The sequence below is a fragment of the Arachis ipaensis genome, chromosome B9 (genome assembly GCF_059453495.1).
Source record: "Arachis ipaensis isolate K30076 ecotype BB chromosome B9, ASM5945349v1, whole genome shotgun sequence".
Taxonomy (NCBI): Eukaryota; Viridiplantae; Streptophyta; class Magnoliopsida; order Fabales; family Fabaceae; genus Arachis; species Arachis ipaensis.
Genome location: NC_142444.1, coordinates 8,267,019 through 8,283,145, shown reverse-complemented (window position 1 = coordinate 8,283,145; position 16,127 = coordinate 8,267,019). Strand labels below are relative to the sequence as shown.

Below are 16,127 nucleotides of genomic sequence, written 5' to 3'. Positions count from 1 at the left end.
TTTACATGAGACTATATATATGTTTGTTTGATGAAGCTTTTTATTATTTTCGAACATTTGATTTTATTCGAATATATACTTTTGAAGCATTAAAGTATTTGCTAGTACTCACTGACTTTAAAATTGTGAAATGTGTTTGAAATTACTTATGATTGAAGAAGGTATTATTAGAAAAGATTTCTTATGAGAAAGTATTATCTGATTTGATTCGATACCGTACATATTTAAAGGATGGAAGATTTATTATATTTGAAATTATATGTTTTGAATTGATTTGGAGGCTCGTATTAGAAAATCGTAGTTAATGGCGGTTATGACGTTAACTTAGATGCATCTAACTCAGACTCCAGCTAACAGGGGTGTTGCTAGCCTAACGTGTAGGCCACACGTTAGATCTGTTATTCTGTTAGGACACACAAGAGGAAAGGGCTATCCATAGAGGTGAATCCGCCCAAGTGTGGACTTTTGATTTGATTTCTGTATGAGAATTCTCTTATTGATTCACTTATTATGATCAATTACTATTTTTTAATTAAAAATTACTTTAATAATAATAATGATTATATGGTCTTATGTGGATTATAAATGTATTGTCTAGTCACTGAGTTGCAAAATTCATTCCGTTTTTCTAAAAATATTTTTCATGAATAAATACTTGAATATGTGAGCCCTTCTATTCAAGAATTATGATCTACAATGGGTATCTGTTCCTTGTTGAGTTCCTAAAAGTTGTATGCTCTATATATCACAGGCAGGATCTAACCATTCGTAATTATTTTATTTTTGTTAAAAATGTATAACTATTTATTTTAGAACTTGTAAAATATTTATAACTTTCTCATTCAACTTATATTTGAACATATATTAAGTTTGCTATGAAATTATTTTCCTGAGCACCAGTCATGTTCTCACTTTTACAAATAAAAACATAATCAAATTAGTTTATGATATTATATCTGTAGTAATAATTTATCAATTATATTTTGTGTATAATTTGCCCGTAATTTCATTGTAACTTTTAAAATAATTCATTGCACCAAATACAGATAACTCACTCAAGAGAGTTTATTTTATTAGTTATGCAAAGTATACTTTTATTCAATTAGAAGAAATCAAGAATTTGTCATATTTAAAAATAAGATTAAAACATATCATCCCATCATCAGATAATTTATCATCCGAATTATATATGAATAAAATCGATAATAGAAAGTTAATATCAAAAAAATTGATAATAGAACTAGAGACTTACAAAACCTTTCTTAAGTTTACAAAAAAATGTTTATATTTGTGTGACATATAAAATAATTACCATATTAAACTCATCAGATTGAATTTAATATCCACACTTTTTATGTTTGGATCAGATATCAAATATATCCGTAAAATAAAAAATATTAAAGAAATTTATTTTTAAACATATTTACTTCTATAAACAGTTTTTATGTTTACTTTTTTTAGAATTTTTTAGAATTTTTTCAGAAAATTTTCTAGAATTTTTTTAAAACTAATTAATATTATATATATTTTGTTACATTACATCTAGTTATAAAAATTTTATTTATTTCTAATGCTTATTAAAAATAAAACAAATTTAAATTAGTAAATTTTAATCTATAATATAATAATAATATAGTAATTGTTTTATATATTGCACGAATATAAATTAATTATTTTTTATTTGTAAATAATTTAAGAGACTTGAGCTTGTTATATATATATATATATATATATATATATATATATATAATTTTTTAAAAAATATAATAGTTAATTTATTATTTTTTGTTTTAGTCCAATTTAAATGCTTTTTATTGTCTTTAGAAAGAAATTTTTTTAAGGAATTTAATAATATATGATGAGAAATACTGAATAAATTATACAAAAATCAATTAAAACGCAACATAAAAACATCTTTAATAAAAAATAAAATAGGCATCTTTATTGGAGTAATGAACTAATGATCCCTTATTTAAAATACTCCATCCTACTTATTCTCATCCCTAATCTTTTGATATGCTGCAACTAACTTGGAAATAATTTTAGTCCTTGTAATTAAGAAATAACCCTTTCATTTCTTTCATTTTCCAATATATGATATTAGGGTATGTCAAATTTTTTTAAGGAATTTAATTAACAAATGTCTTTAAAGTAATATTAAAAATGTAAAAAAAGAAAAGGACTCATCCTCTTAACATATTTAATGCATTAATAATTAAAATAAATTTTTTTTATTGAAACTTAAAAGATTTTATTTATGAGATTTATAACAAGTGCTTCTGGAACAGCTAATAACAAACCTGGCAGTATAAACTATAAAGCATCCATTTTGAAGTTGTTAGGGAAGAAGGTAGTTGGGACTTGGGACAAAGTCAGAATAAATAACGGAATTAGAAAACGCGTATTAGTTCGATGATGTAAACAACTAAATATTTTAATTTGCTAACTATTATTCATGCAATACAAGTTGTTGAGTTGTTCAAAGTTAATACTGATAAAGGGACAAAATCATGCATGCGTCTCACATGATTAAGATCAACACTATCGATATTAGTATATTACCCTCATGCTTGTGGATCGGAACAAATTAAAATTTCTAATAAAAGCTAAGAAAGACCAAGGGAAACCACTCGGTAATTAACTTCGTGATGAGCGTTTCAATATAATTACATGTATACAAATACAACCCCAATTAAGTCTGCTGAACAGATGACACTTCCACTCACATTATGGTAATTTCTTAGTTGAAGTAGACCAAGTCTTCATCGCATATATATAATCCACAGATTAATACAAGATATCATTGTTATTGTTTGCGTTTCGTGAATATGTGTAGCTTTTAATTATATATGTACATAATAGCATATGTGAGATGAGAACAAAGTATTTTCTTTCTTATATAATTTACTGCTGATTCATTCCCCGCCAACATAGAGGCATGGCACTTTCAGTTGTTGCTGCTGCTTCTTCTTCTTCTTCTCAAGCATCTCTGACTCATCAATACGATGTCTTTATCAGCTTCAGAGGTGAGGACACGCGTAACGGCTTCACCAGCCATCTTCATTCTGCTCTCCGCAGAAACCTGATTGAGACGTTCATAGATTACAGAATCCAGAAAGGAGGAGGCATCTGGAATGAACTTGTTGAGGCCATCAGAGACTCAAACTTGTTTCTTGTTATCTTCTCTGAGAATTATGCTTCCTCAAAGTGGTGCTTGAGAGAGCTGGGGGAGATCATGAAATGCAAGAAGAAGAATAAAAATGTGGTTGTGATTCCAGTGTTCTACAGAATAGAACCCACACATGTTCGCAAGCAGACTGGAAGTTACCAGAAAGCATTCGCTGAGCACCAGATATCCACCGACCGTAAAGAAGTGCAGCAATGGAGGACTGCACTCACTGAAGCTGCCAATCTTTCTGGCTTCCATTGCGATCACCACAGGTAAACCACTCCAACTAACATTCTTAAATTTCAACAACAATATATTAGAGATAAATGCTTGAATCAGATTGTGATAAATGGATACTATCCTTGATCAGATTTTACCAAAATTTAGTTGAAGAATTAAAAACTTCTTTATATTGCTATTACAATTTTTGTTTATTTTAATTGTATTTTGGCTGAAATTTCAAATGATACCTTTTTTTCTTTTTAGAGTTTAATAAGTATTAGACTGCATTTGAAAAGAAGATTTAGATTGAGAGATTAAAATTAAAAGATAAATACTAAATCTTAAATATAATAAATTGAGATATTAATTTTAAATCTTAAATAAACTATATAACTTAATGTTAAATCTTAAATTTTGAATTTTAAATTTTAAAATTTAAATCTTGAATTCTAAAAGTAAATATTAAATAAAAAATTATTTATTACTTATTCATTTTTTACCTTTAATGTAGGTTTGATTTTAAACTTTTTATTGAAAGATCCAGAAATGTGTGTTTTTTATTTTGGAATGATTGACTTACATACATAACCATTTTTTTTTTGCAACTTCAGTTTAAATTATAATAATATTTTCATTAAAAAATATATATAAAAATGTAAACAATTTATTGCGCTTCAATGTATATATGTTTAATTGTGGTATTGATAGAAGAGCGCAGCCAATTATATTTGTGGCTTATTATAACCAACAAAATCCGATCCATTGTTCATACACTACAAGAAAAAAGTCCTATGATCATACTTATTTCTTGTCACGCTTTAAAAGCATGGTTAAAAGTGGTCTATGGTCACGCTTCTATGAGGGTGACGATTGATTAGAGATTTGGTCACGTTTTTTCTTGCTACGCTTAAAAAACGTGGCAAAAGAGGTCTATGACCACGCTTTTATGAGGGTGACAATTGATTAGAGATTTATGTACGCTTTTTTTTGCCACGCTTAAAAAACGTAACCATAGAGAACAACAGATACGCTTTTAAAGCGTGCCAAGAGAATTACATTACCGTGACATTTTTAAAGCGTGCCAAAAAGGTATGTAAAACTATTGAAAGCAAAAACACTTAACGTTTTTCATCACTCTAACACATACACTACTTCAGCCAGAGCGTCTTCATTGCATACTTCCAACCCTAACCCCATGGCGCCTCCAAGTCTCCAACCCTAACCCCATTGCGCCTCCAACCCTAACCCCAGAGATTCATTGCGCTTCCGTCGAGCTTGGCTACCGTCGTCTTCATCTTCCTCATCTCCTCCTCGTGACCCAAACCCAGAAAGCCCTAAGTCTCCATCTCTTCTCTATTCTTCAAGCTGTGTCGCTACTGCCGTTCTAGTGTTGCCATTCCATTGCCGCTTCGAACCCTAAGCACCAGCTCAGGTTCCCTCCTTTACTATCTCACTCTTCCTTCGATTACACAACACACCAACCTAGATCTATTCTTATCTTCTCGAATCTCAGATCCAAGGTTTGCATATAATGTTTTTCATTTTTTAATTTTTCTAGCTTTGCTTGCTGCGTTATTTGCTGTTGATTATTTAGTAGATTCGATTTGTTGATGCTATTTGCAAAAATCAGTTATTACATATGGTGTCCAACACCAGCAAGAAAAACGCTGCGCAGAAGAAGGCGGTGATAGCGGCTAAGAGATGAGGCAAGGTGGTTGCTTCGTCAAAGGCGTCAACATCAGCTTCAGCTATTTTCTGCTTCAATAGAGGTAGCATAATGGTTTTCGTTTCGCGAGCTACGACACCTCACACTGTATTCGCCATGACACCTTATTTTGGCATAGCTTCGATGGGTTCAATTTTAGGAGGAGACCTTGCTTTGCTGTCTCTCCTTCTTCCTGGGATTCTACTAAGAAGGATTGGTGTGGTCATAGTATGGTTGTTGTAGCTAGCCCTCCCACCAAAGATGTTGTGTTTGCTGCGGAGCCACTCACAAAGAAAGATCTTGTGGATTATCTTGCCTCTGGTTGCAAGACCTTAATGGAGGTGCCAATTTTTATTTGTATTCATGTTGAATTGAATTTGAATTCATTTTCATTTCTCGAAGATGTTGTGAACAATCATTACTTTATTTTTTCCCGTGCTAGTGTATATTTGTACTTGTTTGGGCTTTTTTTTAAAATTAAAAATCTTGTTTTGTTTTTTGAGTAGCCATATTAGGTAGTTCTTTTTTTTCTCTGTGGACTCTGGTTGTAGAGGGTTAGTGCTATGGTAAGGTCGCCGCATTGTGGCCGGAATGTCGCATGTTCAAATCATGAAAATAGCCTCTTCGCTTGTGGGGATTAGGAGGCTGAGTCCCAACTGGTCATTTAGCAATTTTTTATGGCACCTTATTAAGTTTCTTTAGTTCTTGAAGTTAGCAAACGTGAACCGTATGTTACAACCTTATGGGATAAGTGGTTTGTATTTTTATCGGAGATCATTTATTCGTGTAGTCTTGCAGGATAGGTACTGAACATGAGAAGTTCGGCTTTGACTTTGGAAGCTTGGGTCCAATGAAGTACGAGCAAATAACAAAGTTGTTGAATGGCATTGCTGAGAGATTTGAGTGGGATAAAATAATGGTAGGTGATAAAATTACTGGAATCAAACAGGTAAGCTATTATTTGAGCGAATGAGAATGTTAAACTTCTATCTTTTCTTTTCTTTTTTTCTCTCTCTCTTTTGGGAGATTTAAAATGTAATTTGCTTGTTAAGATGGTTATCCATTCAAGCATCCAACCCAATGTTTTTCTTTACTGTTGGAGACTTGATGCTATGCTTTGGTTTGCTGTTTGTGAATCAAGGGAAGTAGAGCATATCATTGGAGCCAGGTGGTCAGTTTGAGCTTAGTGGATGCCCTCTTAAAACCTTATATCAAACTTCTGCTGAAGTTAATTCACACCTCTATCAGGTTAATTGTGCATTCTTGTTATGGGATACATCTAAACAAAACATGTGGCTGTCAATTATGTTACAATAAAAACAATGCATAGTTAAGATGACAACAGCCAAAAAAATACCAGGACAATTTCTCCAATGAAATAGCAGCAGATTACTTTAGATGTATCCCATAACAAGAATGCACAATTAACCTGATAGAGGTGTGAATAAACTTCAGCTCAAGTCTGATGCAAGGTTTCAAGAAGGGCTCCGCTAAGCTCAAACTGACCACCTGGCTCCAATGATATGCTCTGCTTCCCCTGATTCACAAATAGCAAACCAAAGCATAGCATCAAGTCTCCAATAGTAAAGAAAAATATTGGGTTGGATGCTTGAATGGATAACCATCTTAACAAGCAAATTACATTTTAAATCTCCCAAAAGAGAGAGAGAGAAAAAAAAAAAAGAAAAGATAGAAGTTTAACATTCTCATTCGCTCAAATAATAGCTTACCTGTTTGAGTCCAATAATTTTATCACCATCCATTATTTTATCCCACTCAAATCTCTCAGCAATGCCATTCAACAACTCTGTTATTTTCTCGTACTTCATTGGATGCAAGCTTCCAAACTCAAAGCAGAACTTCTCATGTTCAGTACCTATCCTGCAAGACTACACGAATAAATGATCTCCGATAAAAACACAAACCACTTATCCCATAAGGCTGTAAAATACAGTTCACATTTGGTAACTTCAAGAACTAAAGAAACTTAATAAGGTGCCATAAAAATTTCTAAATGACCATTTGGGACTCAGCCTCCTAATCCCTACAAGTGAAGAGGCTATTTTCATGATCTGAAAATGAATTCAAATTCAATTCAACATGAATACAAATAAAAATTGGCACCTCCATTTATCCTTGGTCTTGCAACCAGAGGCAAGATAATTCACAAGATCTTTCTTTGTGAGTGGCTCCGCAGCAACCACAACATCTTCTGTGGGAGGGCTAGCTACAACAATCATACTACGACCACGCCAATCCTTCTTAGCAGATTCCCAAAAAAAGGAGAGACAGCAAAGCAAGGTTTCCTCCTAAAATTGGACCAATCGAAGCTGTGCCAAAATAAGGTGTCATGGCAAATACAATGTGACGGTGTATTAGCTCGTGAAACAAAAACCATTGTGCTACCTCTGTTAAAGCAGAAAATAGCTGAAGCTGATGTCGATGCCTTCGACAAAGCAGCTGCCTTGCCTCATCTCTTAGCCGCTATCATCGCCTTCTTCTATGCGGCCTTTTTCTTGTTAGCGTTGGACACCATATGTAATAACTGATTTCTGCAAATAGCATCAACAAATTGAATCCACTGAATAATCAACAGCAAATAACGTAGCAAGTAAACCTAGAAAAAATTAAAAATGAAAAGCATTAGATGCAAACCTTGGATATGATATTCGAGAAGATAAGAATAGATCTAGGTTGGTGTGTTGTGTAATCGGAGGAAGAGCAAGACAGTAGAGGAGGGAACCCGAGCTGGTGCTTAGGGTTCGAAGCGGCAATGAAACGGCAGCACTAGGACGGCGGCGACGACACAGCTTGAAGAAGAGAGAAGAGATGGAGACTTAGGGATTTTTGGGTTTGGGTCACCAGCAGGAGATGAGGAAAACGAAGACGACGGTAGCCATGCTCAACGGAAGCACAATGAATCTCTGGGGTTAGGGTTGGAGGCGCGATGGGGTTACCGTTGGAGACTTGGAGGCGCCATGGGATTAGGGTTGGACGTATGCAATGAAGATGCTTTGGCTGAAGTAGTGTATGTGTTAGAGTGACGAAAAACGTTAAGTGTCCGTGTTTAGTTTTACAAGTGAAGTGTTTTTGCTTTCAATAGTTTTACATACCTTTTTGGCACACTTTAAAAATGTCACGGTAACGTAATTTTCTTAGCACGCTTTAAAAGCGTGCCTGTTATTCTCTATGGCTACATGTTTTAAGTGTGGCAAAAAAAAGCGTACCTAAATCTCTAATCAATTGCCACCCTCATAAAAGCCTGGCCATAGACCTCTTTTGCCACGCTTTTTAAGTGTAGCAAGAAAAAACGTGGCCAAATCTCTAATCAATTGCCACCCTCATAAAAGCGTGACCATAGACCACTTTTGACCTCGCTTTTAAAACGTGACAAGAAAAAAGTGTGGCCATAAACCTTTTTTCTTATAGTGGAATCATTGGCAAATTTATATATTTGAACTCATATATAATTTGAATCTTAAAATTGATACATCGTATTATTTAAATTTATATATTTGACTCTTTAGATATATATATATATATATATATATATATATATATATATATATATATATATATATATATATATATGTATACTTCGTAAAATATTTGTAAAAAAATATTGATATTTCAAAATAATTGGATTGACTTTTAGAAAAAAAAATATTTTTTCATCTATCTTAAATGATTTTTTAATAGAATAAAGTTATTTCATGTTTATTAGATAGATTGTTTAAAGGGTTAAGTACGATTTTGTTCCCTAAGGTAGGGGTCAAAAATTTATTCCGTCCCTTGCCTTTTTTTCGCTATAAAATGGTCACGAAGGTTTAACTAAGTTTTAAAATCATCATTCGGACGAAAATACCCTTCTCCCTTCTTCCCTAAAATGAACAGAAGCAGAATAGAAGCCCAAACTGAACCAGAACCCACCACCACCACCACCATTATCATTATGGTCATTATCATCATCATCAAAACTTTTTCAAAATCAACCAAAACAGAAGTCCAAGCTGAACCATAACCCACCACCACTACCACCACCATTATCATCATGGTCATCATCATCAGAACTTCCCCAAAATCAACCAAAATCAACCAGAAGCAGAACAGAAGCCCAAGCTGAACCAGAACCCACCACCACCGCCATTATCATCATGGTCATCATCATCATTAGAAGAACAACAAAATTCAGAATCCACTACCACCACCCCCACCCAAAACTCAGAAAATTAGAACAATCAAAACTCATAACCATCAACAAAACTCAAAACTAAAATTCTTCCTCTTTTATTAACAAAACTCAGATGCAATTACAATAATAAAAAATTCCCAAATTCATCTTCAATTACAAGAACAAAAAATCCATAAATATAATTACCAAAACAAACGATGAGATGAGGTGCAACAACGAGAAAGAGGTGCGGCGAGACGAGGTGCGACGGTGAGGAGAAGGTGCGGCGAGACGAGGGCGACGGCGATGACGTCGGCGAGGGCGATGAGGAGGAGCAGACGTCCACCCTCACGGTGAGATCCAGCAGTAAGGACTGAACGACGAAGAGTAGGAACGGCAGTGGCAAAGAGCAGCGGCGGTGGCCCTTCTCCTTCCCTTCCACCTCTTCTCCCTAAACCAAGACCCAACCCCCCTCCAGCTGATACCCTCCCCATTTTCCCTTAACCTGTGTTTTTTTCTTTTTTTTTTTAAATTTTTTTGTTAAGGGTATTTTCGAAATAAAAATTAAAAATTTGGTAAAAAGAACGATTTGAAAATTAATTTATATTTTTGGGGCTATTTTGTAGCAGAAAAAAGACTGGAGACGAAATAAATTTTCAGTCCCTACCTTAGAGACCAAAATCGTACTTAACCCTTGTTTAAAAAGATTTTTTAGATATTAAAATTTAAAAATGTTTCTCAAAACTCTTTTATTTTTAGCCTCTACCTTAGAGACCAAAATCGTACTTAACTTTTAGAACAAGCAAATAATTTATTTTTAAAAAAGTATCTTTGTTTATTTTTTTTAACAATGGTACTTTTCTTAAAATATGTAGTATCTAAATAATTTTAAAATTAAATAAAAAAAACTTTATTTTAAAACAATACCTTTTTTTACTTAAAAATCAACCTAAATGAACACTTAATTTGATCAATAACACTCTTAATTTACTTGTGCTAAGAAATTAAATTATGAAAAAAGACACCATGCTTGTGACAAAGGTGCTCCATTCATCAGTCATTCACTTTCAACTTCCTAACATTTAATTTCTTGGTTTCATATCTTTTCTGCCTAGCACCTTCTTTATTCCTCTATTCTTGTTCTTGTTCTTAACATTGGCAGTGGCACTTACGAGAGGAATGGGGCAAAATCAGCAGGAATAATTTAGTTTTAATTGCAATCACAGAATATTACGTGATACATTTTGGTGGTGGTTCAATTGGTTAAATATACGTCACCAAAAAAATTGGTTAAATATATAAATATATAACAAATATTATTTTTAAACTGAAAAAGTTAGTATCCTTTTAAACAATTTTTTGTGTTACCAAAGTACTTTGGGTAATATAATATATGTAATTTACTTATTTACTTCTTTTTTTAAAAAATAATTAAATGATAATAAACTCTAATTTTTTAAACAAAAATATCATTCGTCACCACATGAATATATATATAGTTTCAATGTCATACACTTATATTATACCTCATCAAAAGAAAAATCTAATAAGATCTTTGGTTATCTAGAATTTGGTTTAACCATAACAATCTCAACAAATAAAGGCTTGATCCTGCCTTGTAATAAATAACATATAATGAATTTTCATTGAAATCAGTTATCATTCAAGTCCATATACTAATTAGGAATTATATGTATCCATATAATAAATAACATATATATAATCTGGTTAGGCATCTATTGTTTATTTCTAATGTAATATTTATTTGCTGCTAGGCAAGAAGCAGAGTTGATCGATGAAATTGTGGAAGCAATCTTTTCAAATTTGAATAACAATTGCTATAGAGATGAACTCAAAAGTCCCTTTATTTGTAACAGAAACTATACTTCTGTTAAATCCTTATTGAGATTCAAATCGGAGAAAGTTTTTGTGATTGGAATTTGGGGTATGCCTGGAATTGGCAAGACAACAATTGCTACTACTCTTTTTCACGAGTGCTCCTCAGAATACGAAGGTCATTGCTTCTTAGCTTTTTCAAAAAATTTAAAAGAAAAAGGTATTAATTACATATGCACTAAACTTCTTTCTCAATTGTTAAATCAAGATCTTCGTATCGATAATATTCGAGTAATACACTCTAGTATTATCCGTAAAATCAAGCGTAGCAAGGTTTTTGTTGTGCTAGATGATGTGACTAATTCACAAATTGCAGCTGATTTAATTCAATTCTTTCGTAGCTGTCTGAGTTCTGGTAGTAAAATTATTTTGACAACAAGGGATAGAAATGTGCTTACAAGTGGAGGAGTCGAAGAAATCCATGAAGTGAAGGAAATGAATTTTGAGGACTCTCTTGAACTTTTTAGCCATAATACCTTTAGTGATTCTCATCCTAAAGAGGATTATTATGAGCTATCAACAAGAGTCGTAGCAGATTATGCCAAAGGAATACCATTAGCATTAAAAATTTTGGGATCATTTCTTCGAACCAAAGAAGAAAGTGAATGGGATAGTGCATTGAGTAAACTAAGAAAGTATCCTAATGCTGATATTCAGCAAGTGTTGAGGTTGAGTTACAATGTATTAGATAGTGATGAAAAAAACATCCTTTTAGATGTTGCATGCTTTTTGCACGGGCATGAAATGGAGTTGGTAACAAGAATATTAAATTCTTGTGGTTTTTTTGCAAACATAGGGATAAAAAGTTTATTGGACAAGTCTCTTATAAGTATTTATTCGTATAATAATAAAAAATACATAAAAATGCATAGCTTGATACAGAAAATGTGTTGGAAAATTATTCATGAAGAATCTAGCAAAAGTTGCGGTCAACAAACCAGACTGTGGAACGCGGAAGAGGTCTGCAATATATTCCAACATGAAAGAGTAAGAAAATCATGCTTTAATGGTTTAATTCTTGACTTGTCGGGATTATTGCGGAAAATAAAAAAAATATTGCTTACAGCAACATAGCACTAACATTGTATTGCAATGCTTATCAATTTTGCAGGATATTCATGGAGTTGAAAGCATGATTGTGGATATGAATGAAATTACAATAGATCCACGTATAATCATCATTGCATTAAGGAAAATGCCAAAGTTAAGGTTACTTGCTTTAAGAGGAAATATCAACATATATAAAAATATATAAAAAAATATTTTAATTTGAATTTATATTAAATATATTTTTTTAATACAAACATATTTTTTAAAATAAGACATTTTTGATTATATTAAGGGGTAAGTACGATTTTGGTCCCTTAAGTATGGGGTCAGAATCGAATTCGTCCCTCTTGTTATTTTGTCATTAAAATTGTCCTTAATGTTTTTTTTCGTATTAAAATCGTCCTTTTTATTAAAATTTTTAATTTAATACCTAAACTACCCCTATTCCTATTTTAATAATAAAAATTATAAAATTAAAAAAAAAAAAACAAAACGCGTTTGGGGAGGAGGGGGGGAAGAAAACGCGTGAGTGGGTGAGGGGGGAGGGAGATGGCGCCGGGGAGGGGAGGGGAAGGGAGTGGGGGAGGGGGATGGCGCCGGGGAGGGAGCTGCTCACGTTGCTGCCGTCAGACCCTGTCGCCGCCGTTCGTGCTTCAGTCGCCGCTGCTGGTCGCCGCCTCACCGCTGCTGCTCGTCGCCTCTGCTTCTTGCTTCGTCTTCTGCTTCTTCTTCTTCTTCTTCTTCTTCTTCCCTTCTTCTTCTTCTTCTTATTATTATTGTTGTTGCTGATTTGTGGAATATTATTGTTGTTTTCTGTTTCTGATTTGTTGATTTGGGTGAGGGGGAGACGGGGAGGGGGAGGTGACGCAGGGTGGGGGTGGAGGTGCTGGGAAGGGAAGACGGGGAGAGGGGGGTGACGCGGGGTGGGGGTGGGGGTGCTGGGAAGGGAAGACGGGGAGAGGGGGTGACGCCGGGTGGGGGGTGGGGGTGCTGGGAAGGGAAGACGGGGAGGGGGGTGACGCCGGGGGGGTGGGGGTGCTGGGAAGGGAAGACGGGGAGAGGGGGGTGACGCCGGGTGGGGTGGGGGTGGGGGTGCTGGGAAGGGAAGACGGAGAGGGGGTGACGCCGGGTGGGGGGTGGGGGTGCTGGGAAGGGAAGACGGGGAGGGGGGTGACGCCGAGTGGGGGTGGGGGTGGGGGTGCTGGGAAGGGAAGACCGGGAGGGGGAGGGGGAGGGGGAGGGGGAGGGGAAGGGGAAAGGGGGGGGAACGACGGCAGCGTTGATGGTGGTGCTGGTGGTGCTGCGGTGGTGTTGGTGGAGGTTGTGGCGGTGGTGTTGGTGTTGGTGGTGGTGGTGGTGGAGGAAGTAATTATGTTGGTAGTGGTGAGGGTATTTTTGTCCAAAAAAAATAAAAAGGACGATTTTAATACGAAAAAAAACATTAAGGACGATTTTAATGGCAAAATAAGAAGAGGGACGAATTCGATTCTGACCCCATACTTAAGGGACCAAAATCGTACTTACCCCTTATATTAAATACAAAAATATCAAATAATTTTAATCTTAAATTTTTTGTAAAATAATCTCTAATTATTATTATTATTGAGTCACTATATATATATATATATATATAAGAATTTAATAAATAAATTTATCATTATTTTTGTCCAAAAAATAAAAAAATTATAGTACAATATTATTATGCAATTAATAATAATAATTATTTTATTTTATTTTTGGATGGAGGACTGTTATGTCTAACAGAGAGAAATGTTGGGGATTGATTTGTACATTAATTTTTTTTGGGGGCTAAAATGTTCGTTTTTAAAATCCTTGGGACTGATCCGGGTAATCACTTTGTCGAAAAATGAATTGGAGACTGATTTGTCTGTCGGAATAAAATTTTAGGGATTGATTTATGTATTAATTTTTCTTGAGGATTAAAATGTCCGATTTTAAAATTCTTGGGGACTGATTTGGGTAATTACTCTTACAAATATTATCAATACAGAATTGTGATGTCATTACAAGTTTGCCAGAATGCCAGAAAGCATTGGGAATCTTCAGAAGCTCATAACTCTTTTAATTTGTAAAATGCTTCAATACATAGCTGCTCCACTTCCCCATCTATCATGTTCTTTTGTGTAAACAACTGCAAATCTTTGGAGACAGTCTCAAGTTTAACCAGTAAACCACCCAGAAAACACAAGGCATTCATTAGTTTCCATAACTGCCCAAAGTTGGATGATCATGCATATGAAATCATTTTGAGAGACTTGAAATCTAACATAGAAATTGTTGCAAATAATGATGGATATCCGAATAATGAAGAAACGAATGATAATATATCCTTCTACCATTTACCAAGTAAAGAGAGCATACTTAATGATTGATTCCCTCACACTACTACTCTACAGAAGCTTCGATCGTTGTTGAAGTTCCTTCAAATCACAAGCTTTCTTCTTGCCTTGTTGTCTGCATGCTACTTTTCACAATACCAATATAGAAACCTTTGGAATAAGCATATGATATTTGGATGTGAATGCAACATGGAAAAGGGTTGCAACAAATGAGAATGGATAACAACTTCTCACAATAGACCACACATGATGGTTGTATTCAAAATGGTGTCAGATCATATGAATATATGATAGTATTGGATGATGGAGAGTATATATTCCAACAAGATAATGGAAGCAATCAAAGAGACAAAGAGGGAAACCACTTGCAATCCTATTCTTAAGTTTGAGTTCGCTGCTCAAACAGTGGATAAAGAGGAAGTAGTCATAAAAGGGTGTGGATCCATTAGTGAATAATTTGATACAATACTCAAAGCTCCAATGATATTTAGAGATCACATTTCTTCTTATCCAACGATAATCCCTTACTAATATCTCGTTATTTTCTTTTTAATTTTTTCCTTTTTTTTTCTGTACAACTTTCACATACTTTCCTTTTCCTGAATAGTTCTTCATAGTTTCTTACTCTGTAAAGGTTAACCAAGTTTCTTTGCTTCACTTTTATAGACGTGTCTTGCAAAAGTGCGGCATTTTGTAATATTCATCCTTTTTAATATCAAAATAAGTTAAAGGATTTAATTTTAATATTGTATGATATTAAAGTTCTCCATACTCTTGTCTAATTATATATAAATGAACATATTAACATTTGTTATTGTATTGGAAGTATTTTCACTTTAACAATAAATATATATCACAGAGATTATTATATATGACTCAATTTCTTAAGACCAATTAAGAGTATCAGTTTAATTTTATAATGCAGTCGTCCTATAGTTGACATCGTTTGTTTATGTGGTTAATTATTGTATCATAATAAAAATGTATCAAATGTGTAAGACGATTGGATAATGAAAAAATTATGTTGTTGTCGTAGAGAACTGGAGAAAGATTGTATGCATATTGTTGGGATTTGGATATTATCAAATGGCTCCGAAGATTATTGGTAAGTTACCTCATTATGTAAACTAAGCTTTTACTTATATTTGATGACATTACTGTTTTTCTTGAAGAGTTTAATTTTCATATTATAGCTAAGTTGGTTTTAAAACATGCTGTAATAGGTTGCAGTATATATTCAAATTCAAATTACAAGAAAAACATTATACTATAACAACCACAATGCCTAGCTACAATATCTGCAATCAGCACAATTAATTTATTGTCAATTTTATAACAGTGGTGGAGAACAGACACTGAAGAAGAGATATAAAGAAAGCTCACTCCAAAATCAGAGTAATATTTTCCTGTTAAATTATTGTGTATGTGCTGGTTCGTTTTTAGCTTGTTTCAACATATTTGTGTTGGTTTTCAAACTGACAGGAACAATTTTATGCAGTGCTAATGGAAGAGATGAAATATAGTTGAATAGGACAAGAGATGAAATCAAAGAAT

The 16,127-nt window shown here is 33.8% G+C and overlaps 1 protein-coding gene and 1 pseudogene across 1 annotated transcript; one reads left to right on the top strand and one right to left on the bottom strand.

Moving 5' to 3' along the window:
- Positions 1 to 2,938: 2,938 nt before the first annotated feature.
- LOC107614892 (disease resistance protein RUN1-like) lies at positions 2,939 to 14,786 on the top strand. The gene is made up of 4 exons (XM_088498623.1): positions 2,939 to 3,441; positions 11,043 to 12,150; positions 12,275 to 12,402; positions 14,621 to 14,786. The coding sequence occupies exons 1-4, from the start codon at positions 2,939 to 2,941 to the stop codon at positions 14,784 to 14,786; spliced, it is 1,905 nt and encodes a 634-aa protein (XP_088354749.1).
- LOC107614891 (glutamate--cysteine ligase, chloroplastic pseudogene) lies at positions 6,553 to 7,336 on the bottom strand (annotated as a pseudogene).
- Positions 14,787 to 16,127: the final 1,341 nt, after the last annotated feature.

Excerpts from the sequence above, each read along its gene's own strand:
- LOC107614892 (XM_088498623.1), top strand. The coding sequence starts at position 2,939 with ATGGCACTTTCAGTTGTTGCTGCTGCTTCTTCTTCTTCTTCTCAAGCA. Across the intron at positions 12,151-12,274 it reads ATATATTCCAACATGAAAGA|GATATTCATGGAGTTGAAAG; the intron begins GTAAGAAAATCA and ends TCAATTTTGCAG. Across the intron at positions 12,403-14,620 it reads TTAAGAGGAAATATCAACAT|TACTCTACAGAAGCTTCGAT; the intron begins ATATAAAAATAT and ends CCCTCACACTAC.